Genomic DNA, 22294 nt, shown 5'->3' with positions numbered 1-22294 from the left:
CAATACATATTTAAGTAGACGTCAATACATATTTAAGTAGACGTCAATACATATTTAAGCAGACGTCAATACATATTTAAGCAGACGTCAATACATATTTAAGTAGACGTCAATACATATTTAAGCAGACGTCAATACATATTTAAGTAGACGTCAATACATATTTAAGCAGACGTCAATACATATTTAAGCAGACGTCAATACATATTTAAGTAGACGTCAATACATATTTAAGCAGACGTCAATACATATTTAAGTAGACGTCAATACATATTTAAGCAGACGTCAATACATATTTAAGTAGACGTCAATACATATTTAAGTAGACGTCAATACATATTTAAGTAGACGTCAATACATATTTAAGTAGACGTCAATACATATTTAAGTAGACGTCAATACATATTTAAGCAGACGTCAATACATATTTAAGTAGACGTCAATACATATTTAAGCAGACGTCAATACATATTTAAGCAGACGTCAATACATATTTAAGCAGACGTCAATACATATTTAAGCAGACGTCAATACATATTTAAGTAGACGTCAATACATATTTAAGTAGACGTCAATACATATTTAAGTAGACGTCAATACATATTTAAGTAGACGTCAATACATATTTAAGTAGACGTCAATACATATTTAAGTAGACGTCAATACATATTTAAGTAGACGTCAATACATATTTAAGTAGACGTCAATACATATTTAAGTAGACGTCAATACATATTTAAGTAGACGTCAATACATATTTAAGTAGACGTCAATACATATTTAAGCAGACGTCAATACATATTTAAGTAGACGTCAATACATATTTAAGTAGACGTCAATACATATTTAAGCAGACGTCAATACATATTTAAGTAGACGTCAATACATATTTAAGTAGACGTCAATACATATTTAAGTAGACGTCAATACATATTTAAGTAGACGTCAATACATATTTAAGTAGACGTCAATACATATTTAAGTAGACGTCAATACATATTTAAGTAGACGTCAATACATATTTAAGTAGACGTCAATACATATTTAAGTAGACGTCAATACATATTTAAGTAGACGTCAATACATATTTAAGTAGACGTCAATACATATTTAAGTAGACGTCAATACATATTTAAGTAGACGTCAATACATATTTAAGTAGACGTCAATACATATTTAAGTAGACGTCAATACATATTTAAGTAGACGTCAATACATATTTAAGTAGACGTCAATACATATTTAAGTAGACGTCAATACATATTTAAGTAGACGTCAATACATATTTAAGTAGACGTCAATACATATTTAAGTAGACGTCAATACATATTTAAGTGTCGAAAACATAGAAGGAGAAAATAAGTCAGATAAAAAGCTGGAATCCTGTGCAAAAAAAATGTAGTAAAATTATTCATGTTTTCTTGCAAGCACTAGAGATTTAACCTTAATCCTCTGTTTGGGACCCCTCAACTCAAGAAAAACATTAAGAAACTGGAACAGACACAAAATAGAGCAGTGAGACTCATAACAAATGAATATTCACATTTGACTAGTGTAACACCTTTAGTAGGATCACTAAATTTGGAAAGCCTTCAGGACAGAAGACTCAAAAGTAAAGTAGCAACTATACATAAAACACTGAACCATAATCTTCAAATACAAAAATTTAATAAAATACTCTGAAAGACACAAAGATAAAGGCACATCCCTCGTCCCATATGCTAGGACAAATTTGTACAAATACTCATTCTTCCCTAGTGCTATTAGAGCATGGAATGGGTTGCCTGAGCTAGCTAGGAAAACCTTTGACTTGGCAGAATTTAAGTCATTGGTTAATATGCATGACTAAATGACGTAATCATCTTCCTTTTTGAAGTAACGTCTGTAATATATAAGATAAGATTCACCAACCTTATGATGACAGCATTTTGAATGAACAGGCTCTATGACACTATGCCACAAGACGCTTTGCTAAAATATGAAATAGTCTTAACAGCATTAGTTTTACTGAACGTAAAGATATTAAATTCCCGCCAAACAAGTGGGCGTAATTATTTTATGTTGTCTGTGTAGCTAACGCTAAGATGCGGAAAGTCAAACTAGTTCCCAAGTTATTGAGAAAGCAGCGTATGACCTTGTGAGCAAAGTAAGGTTCTCCTTTCAGACCTTGCGGTCTATGGGGCGGATGACGTTAAGGTCGTCAGTTTCTTTTGGTCAGGTTAACGACCAACCGACTTTGCATTACCTAACTAAAGTCAGGTACCTGTTAGAGTTGGTTGGACTCAGTGGAACCCTAAATATTCCGAAATTCAAACTATAATGTACTAATTGCCTTCCGAATTGCCGTAGAGTGTTCAGTCTTAATATTTTTTTCTATCAATGTTTTTCAAACTGTTGTACATGTATCCTGAATAATAAAACGATATTTCTTTCAAGCTATATAAATAAAATATTCAAAGTAAAATTGGTTTAAAATAGAAATGTACTTCATTCTTAAAATTTAAATTCGATTACAATGAGTACAACAAATAATTGAGAAATTTTAAAAAATTTAAAAACATTTTAGTAATATTATGCAATTTAAACTATTTACTGTAAAAAAAAAAGGATTTATTATGAAATAAAATGCAAAACTTTTGTGTTCCAATCACTTCTAGAGTCGTTGAACTACGAAGTTGAACTTGTTTGATGCTGATCATCTAGCTTTTCTTTCTAATTTTTTTTCTTTTGTACCTTTATTAGAGATGATTTTGACAGCGAGTCATGTCAAACAATGCGACAAAACCAGCTTTGAATGCCTTGAGTGTTAAGGTCAAGTACATGTATATGTTAATGTATATGGCAGCAGTATCTTTTTTTTCAAATTAAAAGATTTCCAGTTCCAAGTGTTCTTTCTTCCCTAGTGCTATTAGAGCATGGAATGAATTAGGACGTAATCATCTTCTTTTTTGAAGTAACGTCTCTATTATATAAGATAAGATAAGATGGGTTGCCCGAGCCAGCCAGGAAAACCAGTGACATGGCAGAATTTAAATGCATGGAGTAACGTCTGTATTGTATAAGATACTTATGAAGGGGGGCTTGAGGTTCGACACCCGAAACTTACCTATCCTAGCCTATCCAGCCATACTAGTAAGCGCTACATTTTAGCTTAATATAAACTATTTAATATTTTACTTTGTCTTTTTACCACCTCATAACTTTTGACCATCTTCCATCTTCCACCTTCCATCTTCAACCTTCCATCTTCCACCTTCCATCATCCACCTTCCATTTTCCATTTTCCATCTTCCATTTTCCACCTTTCATTTTCTTCTTCCACCTTCCACCTTCCATCATCCACCTTCCATCTTCCGCCTTCCATCATCCACCTTCCATTTTCCATTTTCCACCTTCTATTTTCCATTTTCCACCTTCCATCTTCCATCTTCCACCTTCCATCATCCACCTTCCATTTTCCATTTTCCACCTTCCATTTTCCATTTTCCATCTTCAATCTTCCACCTTCCATTTTTACCTTCCATCTTCCATCTTTCTTCTTCCACCCTCCATCTTCCACTTTTCATTTTTCACCTTCCATCTTTCTTCTTCCATCTTCCACATTCCATCTTCCACTTTTCATTGTTCACCTTCCATCTTTCTTCTTCCACCTTCCATCTTCCACATTCCATCTTCCACTTTTCATTTTTCACTTTCCATCTTTCTTCTTCCACCTTCCATCTTCCACATTCCATCTTCCACTTTTCATTTTTCACCTTCCATCTTTCTTCTTCCACCTTCCATCTTCCACATTCCATCTTCCACTTTTCATTTTTCACCTTCCATCTTTCTTCTTCCACCTTCCATCTTCCACATTATTTCTTCCATCTTCCACCTTCCATCTTCCATTATCCACCTTCCATTTTCCACCTTCCTACTTCCATCTTTTCTTCTTTGTCTATGAAGAAAGTCTGACCTAACAATAAAGTTCCCTTTCAGATCTTGCCATCTATAGGTGATGTGAATGTTGTCTGTTTCTATGGCCGATGGTGAACCAGGATGTCATGTGGCCAGAACAACGACCAACCGCTTTACTTTCCTCAACTTAAGTCAGATACCCAGTTAGATTTGGGTTGCCTTTTAAGGGCGCCCTAAAATTATCGAAATTCTAAATCCTAGTCTTCACCAAGATTCGAACACGGGACTATACCACTCGGCCACCGCGCCCCGCGATGTAACAGTAGGAGTTAAAAAAGTACAACATATTAAAAAAAAAAAGATAAACTAGGTCAAGTTAAAGAAACTAGGTCAAGTAATTTGACAAACTTTTTTTTTCATGCAACTATCGTCTGCTCTTCAAGAAAAAAAAAATATCTAGAGTTGTCTTGAGTAAACAGAAGAGCATGTAACTTCATCTTTACTTGACTGTCAGGCCTGGCAACAAGAATAAGGCAACTGTAGGGAGGGCAATTATCGTGGGCTAGGGGAAAATGGTAATCAAAATTTAAAAAAAAAGGGGAAAATATCGTGGCTGAATACAGAATGGCGGGTGTATTTTGTCCCTTAAGTTTATTCAGCCTGGCAAACAGCTAACGTAAAACTAGAATAAAATACAGAAATACAGGAGCGGGACAATGTAAGATGTGGAGCGATGGCACTAGGCAGGGTCGAGATGCTTTTTCTGAATATTATTTAAAAAATATAGACGGGGAAAAAAATGGCCTTGTCTGAAAGAAGAACGTCGCAGCCCTCCCCCCCTGCCCCCCACCCCCACCACTCTCTCCCCACTAACGCCATCAAGATACACAAGATGTTTCCCTGCTCCCTCGTCATGAGAGCTCCAGTACAAATACAGGGGAAGGACACGGTGCCCCAGGCCCAGAACAGAAGAGCGTCTTTCCCCATTAAAGAGAGTTCTATTAAAAAATGTGTACCGTGTTTGCGTGCCTGTGCGTGAGTGCGCGCGTTTTTTTTTTTTTGCCAGTTGATAACGAGGCTCACATTTTTCTTGAAAAATTATTTTGTTCAATTTTCCTCAACTGACTAAAAAAAAATAAAATGTTACAACTTCACCAAGAAAAAATCAAAACAAAAAAAAGGCAAAAAAAAAACAATGAATGCAATTAATGGGCCATGTTAATTAGATTCTTAACCAAAAAAACAACTAACATTGTTTTTAATAGTTTTTAACAGAGCCAAAGTGAATGTCATTTAAACTGATGCGGAATTAGTTTAATATTGTATATAATGTTTGATAGAGGGGAGGTAATTAGCGCTGGGGTACGGTAACATGTGTTTTTGATACGTCAAGGGCGGCCCTAGCAGTATGCGGGGCTCTGGACGACTGACACGGGCCCGTCAGCTGTAAGCCTAGATCATATATAGAATACCATACAACATAGCGCTAACGGGCTCTTCCTCTTCTGATGCTGTAGGGCTTATTATTGTAAGAATACATTGTACTTTACTTAGGCAATGTACTTTTAGCTGTATCAGTACAGTGTACACAGTGCTATAATTGTTCGGCTTGTATGATTTTCCTTGTAAGGTCTTGTACCCAGTCCTCTAATATTGTTTTAGTGACCTTTAATTAGAGTAACTAATTCGGAAACATTTTGCATGAAAAACCAACTAACTCGATAATACAAATTTCCGCTATCGCCGGGCCCCCTCAACCGCGGGCCTGGGTCCGTTGTCCTACTCGCCATCCACTAAGGCCGCCTCTGCTTATGTTGTTTGTATGTGTGTTTGATTGTTTTTGTGTCTTTGTGTTAGAAACAGGGCCGGTTTACACAAGGCCTTCCCAGGGCTTCCACTTACTAAAATCCGGCACTTATAAGTAGATTTTTTTGTTTGTGTTGTTGTTTGTCTATTTCTCTGCGTGTGTGTGTGCGTGTTTGTATGTTCGCTTATGTGTTTAAATAAACGCATCTTCCTGACTTAAAAATATTATCTTTATTTTATTTTTTGTATCCTTCCTAACAGGTGCGCCTTTGAAGATAGGAATTGAGATTATCTTGGCCAGTTTTGACAGTATCTCTGAAGTGGACATGGTAAGAAGAAGAGATTATCCTATTATCCTATCATATTATCCTAGCAACTAGACTTAGTCTAGATAGGATGCAGCAGTCAGACTTAGTAGGATGCTGGTTTTGCTTGGTGATTTAAAAGTACATGTAGTTATTGTAGACCTAAATCTAGAAACACAAATGGTAACCCAACAAAGCAGCGCCGACAAAATGACGCGAAATTTCCGACAAAAAATAGCGAAGCACAAAATTGCGCAGACATGAACACACTGAGAACAGGAGTACACTCACAGACTTATATATACTACTCTATACTGGACATGGAAACTTTTTAGCACTACAAAAAATGTCGTGAAAATTTTTTAGAAAGTTGGATCAAGGCGTTGTTTTGTAAAGTAGTTACAAGAAGTAAAGTTTTTTTTTTTTTTTTTAACCCTAACCTATGTAACATATAATTTAATTTCTAGATCTAGATCTAGTAATTGAACATCAAAAATAAGAGTACTCTCGTCTCATAATTATTATTTTGCAATTTTTAGATACATAATCAAGAAAGATCTAGGTAATCAATCTATTTATATGTACACAAGATGATTTAAATCAACAAGAATTATTTCGATCTAGGATTTTTGAAACATATCATATATTTGCGTGAATATCCCGAGAAATGATTTTGCATTATTTCTAAACTTTGAAAACTAAAGATCATTACTTTTCTCTGAAAAAAGAGTTTACGTACATAAAAATTTATATATAGATAGGTCTGTGAATAGATAAATCGTGGATAAGAATTTATTTCCGGTTTCCAGTCTAGTATATTATATATGTCTAAGAGTATACTGAGAAAAGGATTCTTAGATACAAAACAAAAGTACCTCCAACTTAACTCTTTCTCTCCGTAATTATTTACCACATTCTGGTGGAATCAACGCTGGTATCGTCAGTTAGGAGAGAAGGAGTTAACAGACGTATTGCAGCTATATTGCCAATTTATCGGAACAAGCCACTGAGTTTCTACATTACATACAATTTGACTGTGATTTTTTTTTCTAAATCTGACAAATATACAAGTATGCTTGTGTGCTTTTGTAAGTGCAGTTTTAAATATAAATAAATGATATATTAAATATATTTAAATTATTAATTATTGCTTGTTCTATTAGGTTTGCCTATTCATATTTTATTATATCTGAAGTGTTTACTGCAAAATGACTGAACAATAATGATACAATTTTAAAATATATATATATGTTCTGCGCTATTTTGTCTGCGCTATTTTGTTCGCGTTATTTTGTCGGAGCCACTTTGTTCGCGCTTATTTGTCTGCGCTATTTTATCCGCGTTATATTGTCGGGTCACCAACACAAATACTTCAGCGTAAGCCGCGAATTCTTTGAAAAAAAATCACTGCATGATTGCGCGACGTAGATCCGTGTCGAACTATTTAGAATGTAGCCATAAGACATAACCAGATCATAGATGTTTAACATAGAGGTACAACACATAACCAGATCATAGATGTTTAACATAGAGGTACAACACATAACCAGATCATAGATGTTTAACATAGAGGTACAACACATAACCAGATCATAGATGTTTAACATAGAGGTACAACACATAACCAGATCATAGATGTTTAACATAGAGGTACAACATATGAACAGATCTTAGATGTATAACATAGAGGTACAACATATGAACAGATCTTAGATGTATAACATAGAGGTACAACACATAACCAGATCATAGATGTATAACATAGAGGTACAACACATGACCAGATCATAGATGTATAACATAGAGGTACAACACATGACCAGATCATAGATGTATAACATAGAGGTACAACACATGACCAGATCATAGATGTATAACATAGAGGTACAACACATGACCAGATCATAGATGTATAACATAGAGCTACAACACATGACCAGATCATAGATGTTTAACATAGAGTTACAACACATAACCAGATCATAGATGTATAACATAGAGTTACAACACATGACCAGATCATAGATGTTTAACATAGAGGTACAACACATAACGAGATCATAGATGTATAACATAGAGTTACAACACATGACCAGATCATAGATGTTTAACATAGAGGTACAACACATAACCAGATCATAGATGTATAACATAGAGTTACAACACATGACCAGATCATAGATGTTTAACATAGAGGTACAACACATGACCAGATCATAGATGTATAACATAGAGTTACAACACATGACCAGATCATAGATGTTTAACATAGAGGTACAACATATGACCAGATCATAGATGTTTAACATAGAGGTACAACACATAACCAGATCATAGATGTATAACATAGAGTTACAACACATGACCAGATCATAGATGTTTAACATAGAGGTACAACACATAACCAGATCATAGATGTATAACATAGAGTTACAACACATGACCAGATCATAGATGTTTAACATAGAGGTACAACACATGACCAGATCATAGATGTATAACATAGAGCTACAACACATGACCAGATCATAGATGTTTAACATAGAGGTACAACACATAACCAGATCATAGATGTTTAACATAGAGGTACAACACATGACCAGATCATAGATGTATAACATAGAGCTACAACACATGACCAGATCATAGATGTTTAACATAGAGGTACAACACATAACCAGATCATAGATGTATAACATAGAGCTACAACACATGACCAGATCATAGATGTTTAACATAGAGGTACAACACATGACCAGATCATAGATGTATAACATAGAGGTACAACACATAACCAGATCATAGATGTTTAACATAGAGGTACAACATATGAACAGATCTTAGATGTATAACATAGAGGTACAACACATGACCAGATCATAGATGTATAACATAGAGGTACAACACATGACCAGATCATAGATGTATAACATAGAGGTACAACACATGACCAGATCATAGATGTATAACATAGAGGTACAACACATGACCAGATCATAGATGTATAACATAGAGGTACAACACATGACCAGATCATAGATGTATAACATAGAGGTACAACACATGACCAGATCATAGATGTTTAACATAGAGGTACAACACATGACCAGATCATAGATGTATAACATAGAGTTACAACACATGACCAGATCATAGATGTATAACATAGAGGTACAACATATGAACAGATCTTAGATGTATAACATAGAGGTACAACACATGACCAGATCATAGATGTATAACATAGAGGTACAACACATGACCAGATCATAGATGTATAACATAGAGGTACAACACATGACCAGATCATAGATGTATAACATAGAGGTACAACACATGACCAGATCATAGATGTATAACATAGAGGTACAACACATGACCAGATCATAGATGTTTAACATAGAGGTACAACACATGACCAGATCATAGATGTATAACATAGAGTTACAACACATGACCAGATCATAGATGTTTAACATAGAGGTACAACACATGACCAGATCATAGATGTATAACATAGAGGTACAACACATGACCAGATCATAGATGTATAACATAGAGGTACAACATATGAACAGATCTTAGATGTATAACATAGAGGTACAACATATGAACAGATCTTAGATGTATAACATAGAGGTACAACATATGAACAGATCTTAGATGTATAACATAGAGGTACAACACATGACCAGATCATAGATGTATAACATAGAGGTACAACACATGACCAGTTCATAGATGTATAACATAGAGGTACAACACATAACCAGATCATAGATGTTTAACATAGAGGTACAACATATGAACAGATCTTAGATGTATAACATAGAGGTACAACACATGACCAGATCATAGATGTATAACATAGAGGTACAACATATGACCAGATCATAGATGTATAACATAGACGTACAACACATGACCAGATCATAGATGTATAACATAGAGGTACAACATATGACAAGATCATAGATGTATAACATAGAGGTACAACACATGACCAGATCATAGATGTATAACATAGAGGTACAACATATGACCAGATCATAGATGTATAACATAGAGTTACAACACATGACCAGATCATAGATGTATAACATAGAGGTACAACATATGACCAGATCATAGATGTATAACATAGAGGTACAACACATGACCAGATCATAGATGTATAACATAGAGGTACAACATATGACCAGATCATAGATGTATAACATAGAGGTACAACACATGACCAGATCATAGATGTATAACAAAGAGGTACAACACATGACCAGATCATAGATGTATAACATAGAGGTACAACATATGACCAGATCATAGATGTATAACATAGAGTTACAACACATAACCAGATCATAGATGTTTAACATAGAACTACAACACACCATAGATGTTTAACATAGAACTAGAACACATAACCAGATCATAGATGTTTAATATAAATCTACAACATATAACCAGATCATAGATGTTTAACATAGAACTACAACACATAACCAGATCATAGATGTTTAACATAGAACTACAACGCATAACCAGATCATAGATGTTTAACATAGAACTACAACACATAACCAGATCATAGATGTATAACATAGAGTTACAACACATAACCAGATCATAAATGTTTAACATAGAGCTACATCACATCACCAGATCATAGATGTTAAACATAGAGCTACAACACATCATAGATGTTTAACATAGAACTAGAACACATCATAGATGTTTAACATAGAACTAGAACAAGTGATTATAAACTTGACGACATGCAGCTACACCATTCCGCCATCTGCTGTCTGCAGGGCTAGGGGAGAGAAACATGGCAGAGTTTTACATTCGGATCTTCAATAAAATTGGAGATAACAAGTGCATATATAGTTTTTTTTCTCTTTCTGACACACAAGCAAAGAATAATTGATAACATTCTCTTATTTTTTGTTTGTTTCCCGCCTTCTGTCCTCGCGTAATAAAAAAAAAAACTGAACATGGAAATTCAAAATAAAAAGAAATGAAAAAAAAAAAGTTCTCTAATCAAGAATGTCGTCTGCTTTCCGAGAACTTTTTTTTTGTGCGCACGAGTTTCTTTTTGTTTACAACTGCACTGAGCTTGCATAATGGCTTTGGCATGAAATCAAAGAATACATGTATAACTGTATATACATAGATTTGTTTAGTTCACCTTTATTAAAGCGAAGAAGGAAAAATCAAGGATGAACAAAATATCGATTTAGAAAAATTGAACAATAGTCGTCTCGAATCAAAAGTGTATAATAAGCATTAGTAAGCAATAACAGTTTTGTATTTTTGTCGCCTTAAAGTGGGAGATTTTGTGACAACAAATGAATCAGTCATTGATTTAGGAAGGGCTTTGGCATATATATATATATATATATATATATATATATATATATATATATATATATATATATATATATATATATATTTATTTATATTTCAGTTATTATCCAAGGAATATTTATGAAATTTTTATCAAGATTGGTCAAACGGCTTAGATTTCTATTCGGGACATACATACATACATAATATCTTGTCTTCTAGTCCGAAGATTAATGAGGAATGCAGTATTTCCCGTGGCTACGCAGCCCCAGCTGTGACCTACATATTTTATCACATTTAGGGCAAGCATAACCATTGACATTCATACATACATCCATTCATCTATCCATCCATCTATCCATCCATACATACATACATACATACATGCATGCATGCATACATACGTGCATACATACATACATACATAGCCTACATACATACATACATACGCCTTACTATGTATATATATATATATATATATATATATATATACTAGACATATGTTACCCGCGACCCGCGGGTCTTTATTTGCGCATTACTTTCGATATAGTCACTGAGAGTGTTTTGTAAGCAATTAAACGAAATAATAATGTAATAAGTAAAGCGAATGTGTCAATGTAAAAATAGTGTGAATAATGCTATCAAATCAAAATAGCTAATAGGCTTAAATCTAGTGGATTGGATTTAGATGTATGTTAAACGTAGCTAATGATCCTTTCACGTTATTTCAGTTTCGCTACGAAAATAAAATTAGTTTTGCGAAAATGGTTTACCCAAAGTCGATACATTCTTATCTATTAAAAACGAAAAGAGCGATAGCTTTGTTAAATAAATGGGATTATAAAGTGAACAATTAAACGAAATAATTTTTAGTACGCGATTCATGAATGAATATAGATCTAGGCCTATCTCAACTCGGCTTCGCAGCTTTCGTAAACGAATGTAGCTTTAGAAAACCAAATTTGAATGTTTATTTGATCAAAATATGAAATGAATGGACTTTAATTAATATGTGTATGTGTTAAAGTATAAAACTATCTGTGCGAAGAGAAGTTTTATCATCTTAGAGTTGAATTAGAGTTTTAGATCTAGGGATGGGATTATAAAGTAAACAATTAAACGAATTAATTTTTAGTACGCGATTCATTACGGAATTGTCTAATGAAAGAATGTTCGTCAGGAAATCTGTAATCACAGATATAAGGAACTAATTAATGTAAAAAATGCTTTTGAAACACAAAATTGAAGGTTAATTTTATTATATAATGAAATCATTGGATCTTCTTTTGTATTTTCATGTGTCAAAGTAAAAAACTATCTGCGCAAAGTGTATTTCTTAAAATTAGATCTAGGTCTAAATCCTTTCTATCTTTTCTCATGTCAACATTGTAGACATGGCCTAGATCCATAAAATACTATAGCTGTAATAGAGTCGGACAACTTTATTTTTTTTGAGGGTCTTAAGTTTGTTTTAGGGCTACAATACATACACTACGGCCTAAGTTGGTACCCAAGGAACATTCCTGCCTAGTTTTATCAAGATTGGTCAAGCGGTTTTGATGTCTATAAGTAACATACATACATACATACATACATACATACATACATACATACATACCCCTCACATTCTACTTTATAATATAGATATATATATATATATATATATATATATATATATATATATATTATCACCTATATTACGTATATTTTTATATATCGATTTCAAGAACTGTATTTTTTCCCAAACTTAATTAATGTCCAAAGACGAGACCTTTTAAAGGCAGTGACTCGCTATGTGACCAGCTGGAAGCGAGACTGCCCACTGGTCACTTTTGTTCCTCCTGAAGTCCTAAGAAAATATTGACTGGAAGCTCACCAAAGACCTTGGTTGAAAGAGGGAGCTGGAGGGAAAGGTGGGGGGGGGGGGGGCTCTGCTGAGCGATGGCAGAGGATCCTTTCAGTTTTTTTCTTTAATGTGAAAGTTATTCGTTGGTCTATATTCATCTCTGGTCCAGGTTCCATTGACGGTCGCACGCGCCCACTCATACTGGAGCTTCATATGGCATATAGACGACCGTTTGTCGGTCTCAGCCTGCCCACTGTCTTCTTGGCACGATCTCCATCAGTGACCAGCATCAGTGACCACCACGCTGTCTGAAACCAAATATAGCGTTGACGCAATTCGGAGATGACTTAACAGTCAAGGAACCTTTTTTTTTTATCCCGTCATCTTTTACATTTGTTGCGGTCTGTTTGTGTGTGTGTGTGTGTGTGTTTGTGTGTGGTATATATGTGGTGTGTGTGTGTGTTTACACAACCGCTGTAAAGGGTTTGATGGTATAATAGTATTTTCTTTTGCTAGATCAGACAACTTTATTACGTAACGATTTATTTACAGTAGACATTAATAAATGTCAGAATACAACTTTGATTCGGGAATACTTGGGGGTAGACTGTCTGAAAGAACTCGAATACACATGTCCAAATATTAACCAATAATTGAAAAACCAGCAGCTAACGATCTAATGTTAAATCACTAAATTTAGCAACCCTTGAGGATAGAAGACTTAAAAGTAAATTAGGAATTATACATAAAAAACATTAAATCATTATATTTAAATAGAAAAACAAAACCGAATAAAATACTCAGAAAGACACAAAGATAAAGGCACATTCCTTGTTCCATATGCTAGAACAAATGTGTACAAATGCTCCTTCTTCCCTAGTGCTATTAGAGCATGCCTCAGACGTTAAAACGTCACTTAATTTAAAAATTCAATTGGAGCATTTTCTAAAAATTGTTGTTGTTTTTCTACTCGATACTACTCAAATATGGATTTATAACTAAAATGCAAACACTGTAGAAAAAAAAAAAGACCACTTTTGCGTCCACTACTAGACGCAAAACCTTTTGGTTAGAGTATCATGGTATGCTTAGACCCTAGACCTGGAGAATTACATGTTAATTAGAAGCTTTAAACTTATTTGAATTTACTTAATTATTTTGTAAATATTTTCCATATTAAAAAAATGTTTAATTTTCTTGAATACGAAGAGACATATTGCTAATAATTTTTGGGTCTAAGGGAGTCGTTGGGGGCACCACTAATGACTATTTCATAATTTTACGCCATCTGCCTCTGCCTCAACAAATAACCATCCATCTTTTATACAGCCTTCATTTTTTTTTCTTTTCTGTCTTTCTTGTTGCCTTAATCTGACGCGGATGTACAAAAACCGATTTCCCCATTAAAATGAAAAATAAAGCGTATTCGCCAGTGCACATAGGTCAGAAGTTAAACCCTTTAAGGAACGACCAGATGACGACCTTGACATAGAATTCGAGGTAATAAAATGACATGGCCATGTTGTCCTGGGGTGAAGGTCAGGAATTGTATCTCTCAGGACGTCGAAGACGTTAGGTGCGGAAGGTTTTGCAATTAGGTCTGCAAGCGGAAGAATACATGAAGTCAGCGTTTCCGAAACTTTTTTTTCGTAACGGAACACTTCGCACATTCTGAGTATTTAGGGAAACACTTTGCTTATTTTTTTTAAGATAGATCGATTCACTTGAAGGCCTACTATTTAATTAGTCCAGTAATTTGTGGAACACCTATTCGGACTTTGCGGAACACTAGGGGCTCCGAGAAACACAGCTTGAGAAACACTGCATTAAGTTATCAAAACACATTGCATTAAATTTTTTTTTTGTTTTCACATATCTAAAAGCAGAAACTTGCTTTCTTAATGAGGAATTGAAATCGAGTAGATGAACAAAAAAAAACAAAGTAATTCTGTGAGATTCACTATTGTTCTGAATGCCCTGGGTTCGACTCTTGGTGGATATAGTTGGTTTTTAAAATTACTTCGTGTGTATCTGGTCACGTGATCATGGCCTGAGTTAAAGCTCATATACCCCATAATCTATAGATTAGACAGACGTGGGAACTTTGCTTTAAGAGGAAAAGAATATGCGGGTTAGAGTGACGTTTAAAATATATTTACATTCAACTTGCTATAATACGTTTTGAGATAATGCATCTTAAAAAATTGTTCAGCTTTTTATAAATTTCTTCTTCCAAAATGTTTCTATAATTTTTACATCCTTTTCTATCCTATATCTTTCTTATTTCTTTGTTCTGGTTTTTTTTTTTTTTTCATCTTTGTTTTTTATGCATTTGGTCCTATCGCACATAAAGAGCCAATGCTTAGTGACAACATAATCTGTAACAAAGTGTTTCCCTAAGGAAATCGCTCGGCTGCAAGAGTCAACATTAGAATACCACTATAAAAGAGAGATCGCTAGATACAGAAACATTTTAAATTTAAAGATGTTGAATCATCGGTTCTGCCTGATGAACCATAGTCGTTCTACGATATGAACCAAAGTCGTTCTACGAGATGAACCATAGCCGTTCTACGATATGAACCGAAGTCGTTCTACGAGATGAACCATAGCCGTTCTACGATATGAACCAAAGTCGTTCTACGAGATGAACCATAGCCGTTTTACGAGATGAACCATAGCCGTTCTGAACCATAGCCGTTCTACGATATTAACCGTAGCCGTTCTACTATATGAACCACCGTGGTTCTGAACCATAGCCGTTCTACGATATGAACCATAGCCGTTCTACTATATGAACCACCGTGGTTCTGAACCATAGCCGTTCTACGATATGAACCATAGCCGTTCTACTATATGAACCACCGTGGTTCTGAACCATAGCCGTTCTGAACCATAGCCGTTCTACGATATGAACCATTGTAGTTCTACAGCAGAAGGTGACCAACACAATATTAAAGAATAATATTTTTAAAAAAGATACATGTACTTTGAAATTATTTTAGAAACCAAAGTTTTTACTAAATGTTTGACAAGTCATTTATTGGACAAATATATGCACGATAACATGTTTTTTACATTATTCAAGAACAATAAACCTAATTCCTGACCAAAGCAAATATTTTTTGTTTATTCTGTGGAAAAAAAAACAAACTATTTCAATAATTCATTTATGAACTTTGGTCACAATGAAACCACGTCTGTCGTGGTGAGTTGTTTAGGTCTGAGGCTTGATGAAGAGTGAGGTGTCTGAACATGGAGTCTCACTTCAACTCTGATCGATCATCTACTGACTGGATTACTTTCGCTGTGTTGTCATTCAATGCTAGGGTTTGATACACTCTTGTCTTGTACTAACAAAAACATAACAGAGGTCAAGGAGAGGGTTATGTTTTCAGGCCATCACCACCATCGCCCTCATCTTCAGAATCATTATCGTTAAGATCAACATCATATCAACATTATCACCGGACCTTTGAGTTGAATCGATATAAGGGAAGGGCTGTAAAGAAATGTGTTTCTTACGCTCCTCTCGGTTTTACCTTTACCTATCCCTTAGTCTGTTGGACCGTTGGGGCACCAGGCAAGATTTGTCGACCGTCTTTCTCCATTCCTCCTTTTTTTTTTGCCTTGTTTAGAACCTCTCTCAATGGCAGGCCCGTCCATTCTTTAATGTTGTCCTCTCATCGCTTTTTCTGTCTGCCTCTTCTTCTTTTCCTGGCACTGTTCCCTGAAGGAAGGTCTCTGCGAGCCCCGTAGATCTTGTAATGTGGCCATAGGTTTTAAGCTTTCGTCTTTTTACAATAGTTAGCAGGTCGTCATGGGCTCCGATAGCTGCAGTAACCCTGTCTCTGATTTCTCGGTTAGAAAAAGTAAGAAAGAAAATACCCCCCCCCCCCCATTTTGTGACCTGTCTATAGGGATGATGCAAAGTTAAACGGTTTCAAAGGCCGACGTATATCGAGGATGTCATGTGATCAATACAAAAGCCAACCGACTTTACTTTCTCGAATTAATGTCAGGGTAGACTCAGGGGCATCCTAAAAATCACGAAATTCAGAATCCTGGTCTTTACCGAGATTCGAACCCAAAACCGTCGGTTCCGTAGCCAAGCACTTGGTTATAGGTCAGACAATCTCATTCCTACATATTGCTCAATCCACTTTCAAATAAGATGCTCCAAAGAACTCTGTTGTCATTGGTTGTTTCATCTCCCAGGACTACACCATCACGATGTACTTGAACCAGTACTGGCAGGACGAGAGGCTGCAGTTCATCTACAACGACTCCCTGGACCTCGGGGAGAACAGGTCCGTCGACACCATGACCCTGACGGGGGCGTTCGCGGAGAAGATCTGGGTGCCGGACACCTTCTTGGCCAACGACAAAAACTCTTTCCTGCACGACATCACAGAGAAAAACAAGATGGTGCGTCTCTATGGTAACGGATCTTTGGTTTATGGAATGAGGTGAGTTTCACGAATTAGACGCGTTTGAAAGGATTGTGTTCTTTTTATAGCTTAGGCGTTTAACTGAGCATTAAAACCAACTCTCGGTAGTGGTAATAGCACATTGTAATAAAAACCAAAGCAGACAAAAAGACCACTATGTAGTTTAAAAACAAGAGCAATGACGAAAGCCCACCAGAGCTAGCTTAATACCAGAGAAATAACTAATGCCCAATGGAGCTAGTTTAATTACCAGAGAAATTAATGGAGCCCACAGTCAGAGCAATGACAAAAGCCTACTAGATCTAGATCAATACCAGAACAATGACAAAAGCCTACTAGATCTAGATCAATACCAGAACAATGACAAAAGCCTACTAGATCTAGATCAATACCAGAACAATGGCAAAAGCCTACTAGATCTAGATTAATACCAGAACAATCACAAAAGCCTACTAGATCTAGTTCAATACTAGAACAATGACAAAAGCCTACTAGAGCTAGTTTAATTACCAGAGAAATGACTTATGCCCACTAGAGGTGGTTTAAAAAACCAAAGCAATGTCAGAAGCCGATTAGACTATAACTAGTTTAAAAATCAAGTAATAACAAAAACTAACTACATATTTTGAGAAATAAAAGCGACGCAGTAACATACCAGACCTAAGTAAAATACCATAACAAAGCAATGTCAAGAAACTATTTTATTAAAGAAAAAACGCTTACAATGAAGAGCTTTCTAAATTATAATTTGAAGATTATGCTTACTCAGTCCAATCAATGTTTCTATATTTGGAACTTGATTTCTCTGACAGCCAATTTTGAATTAACGTGTGCACTTTTCGAAAAATCTGGCCATGTCCTATTTAATTATTCACCACAAGAGTGACAGGCCATGGTGCAGTTGTAGCAGAGGAGAAAGGAAAGACAAGAGAGGGAGGTCGAAGATTGGATGCTAGACAAAACGTGGGGTCATGGGATAGGCCAAAAAGTAGAGTTAGCAATGAGTTAAAGGGGAGGGGAGTTGGGCATATAAATATTGAAGCTCAATAAGAATATCAGGAAGACATTGCACGAGTTCTATGCATTCATAATGAACAACTTTGAAGAAAAAAAATATTTCTGGCCAAATGTAGAGCAGAGAGGAGTCTTACAAACATGCCAAGAACAAAAACCTGGCCACGTCAATATCAAGCAGTTCTCTCAGAGAGAGCGGCAGACGTGGAATTTAACCTACAATTTCGCCCCTTTCAGATTTTTTTCCAATCTGTTGCTCCCATTATCCAACGCTCGCCTTTGCTACAACAAAACATGGCCTCCAAAACAGTTATTTCCGGTTCCTAAAAAAAAAAAAAAAGCAATTATACTTGGAAAAGAGTAAAAAAAAAGAACAGTAACTGTGCCAAGGTTCCATAACTTCTATATCAGCTGGTTCAAGTCAAATATACTAGAACAACTTAAGACTAGATTCAGTGTTTCCCAAACTGTGTTCCGCGGAACCCTAGTGCTGAATGGGCTGGAATAAGTGTTCCACAAATTACTGGAATAATTAACTCGTAGCCTGCTACGCAAATTAAACTCTCGAAAATAATAAGCAAAGTGTTCCTCTAAATACCTAGAATGCGTGAAGCTTTCCGTTAAGAAAACAGTTTGGGAAACATTGAATTAGATTATTTGTATCTTAGGGAAAAAAATCAATAAATATATTCATGGGACTAGAAAGTAAAAAGGATTTAAAACTTTAGTTTCAAGATTCTGATTGTTGCCCTTTTGTATCGATTTGTTTGTTTTTATCTCAGATTCACAACAACCTTAGCCTGCATGATGGATTTACACAACTATCCACTCGACCACCAAGCCTGTACAGTCGAGATAGAAAGTTGTGAGTAGATTTCATTGTGTTTCGCAATATTCACACATACACACACCATATATATTAATTGTATCTATTAATATAAAATAAATTAATTTATATGTAGTAGCCAACACATCTCCAAACATTGGCTTTGGTATTACTGATTTACTAGATTGAATTTAGACCTATGTCAAACATGAAAAATGTTCCCTGCACAGATTTTGTATTTTGCTACAAAAATAAAAGTAGACTGTGAAAACGGATTTACCCGTTCAGCCGACATATTTATATAAAATCTAAAATAGTGTGAAAACGGGTTTACCCCATTTATTAAAAACAGTTTCGTTCTTTAATAATTATATAGTTTTTGTCTATTTTTAGAGCCCTCTCGGTGTGGAAGGGAGATTAAACATACATAACGGTCCTCGCCATGATCTGAGGAACATTTATGCTAAGCTTTATCAAGATTGGTTAAACGGTTCTGATTTTTATTCGGGTCATACATACACACATACACATACGCCTTACTTGTGCTTTATATTATAAGATGTATATTTGTTATTCCATTTGTTATTGTACCTGACGTCACTACCTTAATGAAGTAAATATTTTGGAGTCTGGGCTTGATACACTGAGGGCACTATAATAGTTGCTCACTATGAGAGTCTTGTAAACTATAGGAAGCCTACATACCAAGATTGTTCATTATAGGAATCTGTTAATGACTGGTTGTTCACTATAGGAATGTTGTATACGAAGATTGGTCATAATCTCATAAAATACAAAGTTCAGTATTAACGAATAGATGAAAGGCCTACTATAAAGGCTATTCAATATTCGATTGATAACATAAAAAGAACGTTTTCTGTTTGACATGCTCTCCATTTCACTTTCTCTCTCTCTCTCTCTTTATATATATATATGTATATTTCTTCTTTCTCTTCTTTCTCTTTTATTTAACTCCTTACTCTCGCATTCTCTCTCTTCTTTCTTTTTTATTTAACTCGTTACTCTCGCCTTCTCTCTCTCGAAACCGAAGAGGCCCCATACGTCGGCCCTAGTAAGGTATAATCGATAACGAATTTGAGTAATTCAATTTGCGACCCTGGCACGTGACGTGGCTTTTTATAGCCCGATAAACTCCAGCGGTAGTTACAGTCGCAGAAAACAAAGTTGTTTCTTTTAATTCCACGATTACAATACTCGACCACTCAATAGGTAGTGACTCTTGTGTCGTCTGCAGACGCTTCACTCTTTTATGTATATTTATGTTTGGAGAGTCAGTAAGTGGCGTCCTTCCAAGTATCTATTCGATTATCGGTTGGGTTACAGTTTCGTGGTACCGCGTGAAGTTAGATTTAAGTGAGACGATTTTGTATTTAAGTTTGGGTTCGATGCTGAGTCGTGTTGAGGAAAGAGGGGTAGGTAGATGTGCTCTAATGGATAAGACTAAGAGAAGCCAAAAGAACAATAATCGGTGATAGTAAAATAAAAGAAGCAAAAAAAAAATTGTTTTACATAAACTTGTATAAGGGAAAGTACCGCACAATTTTTGCTATAGTTATCAGTGCTGCAAGATTTATATCCCTTTTAATATATATATATATATATATATATATATATATATATATATATATATATATATATATATATATATATATATATATATATATATATATATCATGGGCGTAGCCAGGATTTTTTTTTCGGGGGGGGGGTTTAGGGGGGATTTCCCCCCCCCCCCCGCGAATTTTTTTTTTATATGTATTTATGTGTGTGTGTGTATGTAATCTTTATTGCATTCTGACCCTTCATTCTTTCGGAAGACGTTTATTGTGCCCTAGAATAGGTTCTTCCATGAGTTAGTGGAAAAATTGTAGATTCCCCGCCAATACTAGCAAGGGGGTCTGGGGAGAGCTAGGAGCTCCCCAGCGCGGGGCGAAGCCCCGCCGCCAAGCACTATTTCTGGTATTGAAAGCCAACAAAATGCATATTCTGAGGTATCTACAGTGCATTTTCCTGCTATTAAAAAGTTTTATTTCAAAAACCTAATGTGCTATTCTTATTGACTTAGACCCTCCCGCGCCGTTTGGCGCTTTTGCCGTCAAGCTGCCATTACTAGCAATGGGGTCTGGGGAGCGCTAGCGCGGGGCGAAGCCCCGCCGCCAAGCACTATTTCTGGTATTGAAAGCCAACAAAATGCATATTCTGAGGTATCTACTGTGCATTTTCCTGCTATTAAAAAGTTTTATTTCAAAAACCTAATGTGCTATTCTTACTGACTTAGACCCTACCGCGCCGTTCGGAGCATTTGACGTCAAGCTGTTTCCATAAAATCTGTCACTGGTAATGTCTGAAGCCTCTTCCCACCTGCCATGAGGACCTCAATAAATGAGTGGCGTCAAGTTGTACTAGGATATCATTGCAACTCTTCTTATGCGTAATTCATTTTGTCAGAGAACATGTCCCGCAAACCTCATGCGTCGCTCTCTCACAATCTTACTAAAGGGTCGACTCCCAGTTCGGCATAGGATTTTCTTGATTTAAACCCGATCTCTATAACTGACCTTAAATCTGTCTTAGCCATCTTTGTTGAGCCACATTTAGTGTTTTTCAATTTCGGCAGATGACTATTCACTGCAGTTTATTAAGGGAGCCCTGCCACTGGTAAAAATGTGTAACCACTCTTGAATACGCTCTTGGAATTAAGTGACTGTAGTTTGCTTTAGATTTTATATCGAGAAGAAGAAGAGAAGTTTTATCGTCAAAATCATCTGTTGGGGGTTTTCCA

General features: G+C 35.5%; 1 protein-coding gene across 1 annotated transcript in view; it reads left to right on the top strand.

Moving 5' to 3' along the window:
* LOC106057354 (gamma-aminobutyric acid receptor subunit beta) overlaps window positions 1-22294 on the top strand; it is a 220201-nt gene that overhangs the window by 81327 nt on the left and 116580 nt on the right. Inside the window, exons 3-5 of the mRNA XM_056037848.1 lie at window positions 5965-6032; window positions 17419-17669; window positions 19448-19530. Coding sequence (XP_055893823.1) covers window positions 5965-6032; window positions 17419-17669; window positions 19448-19530 — 402 coding nt within the window. The remainder of the gene's footprint in view (window positions 1-5964; window positions 6033-17418; window positions 17670-19447; window positions 19531-22294) is intronic.

The sequence above is a fragment of the Biomphalaria glabrata genome, chromosome 8 (assembly GCF_947242115.1).
Source record: "Biomphalaria glabrata chromosome 8, xgBioGlab47.1, whole genome shotgun sequence".
NCBI lineage: Eukaryota > Metazoa > Mollusca > Gastropoda > Planorbidae > Biomphalaria > Biomphalaria glabrata.
This window is presented reverse-complemented; position numbering and strand designations above follow the sequence as displayed.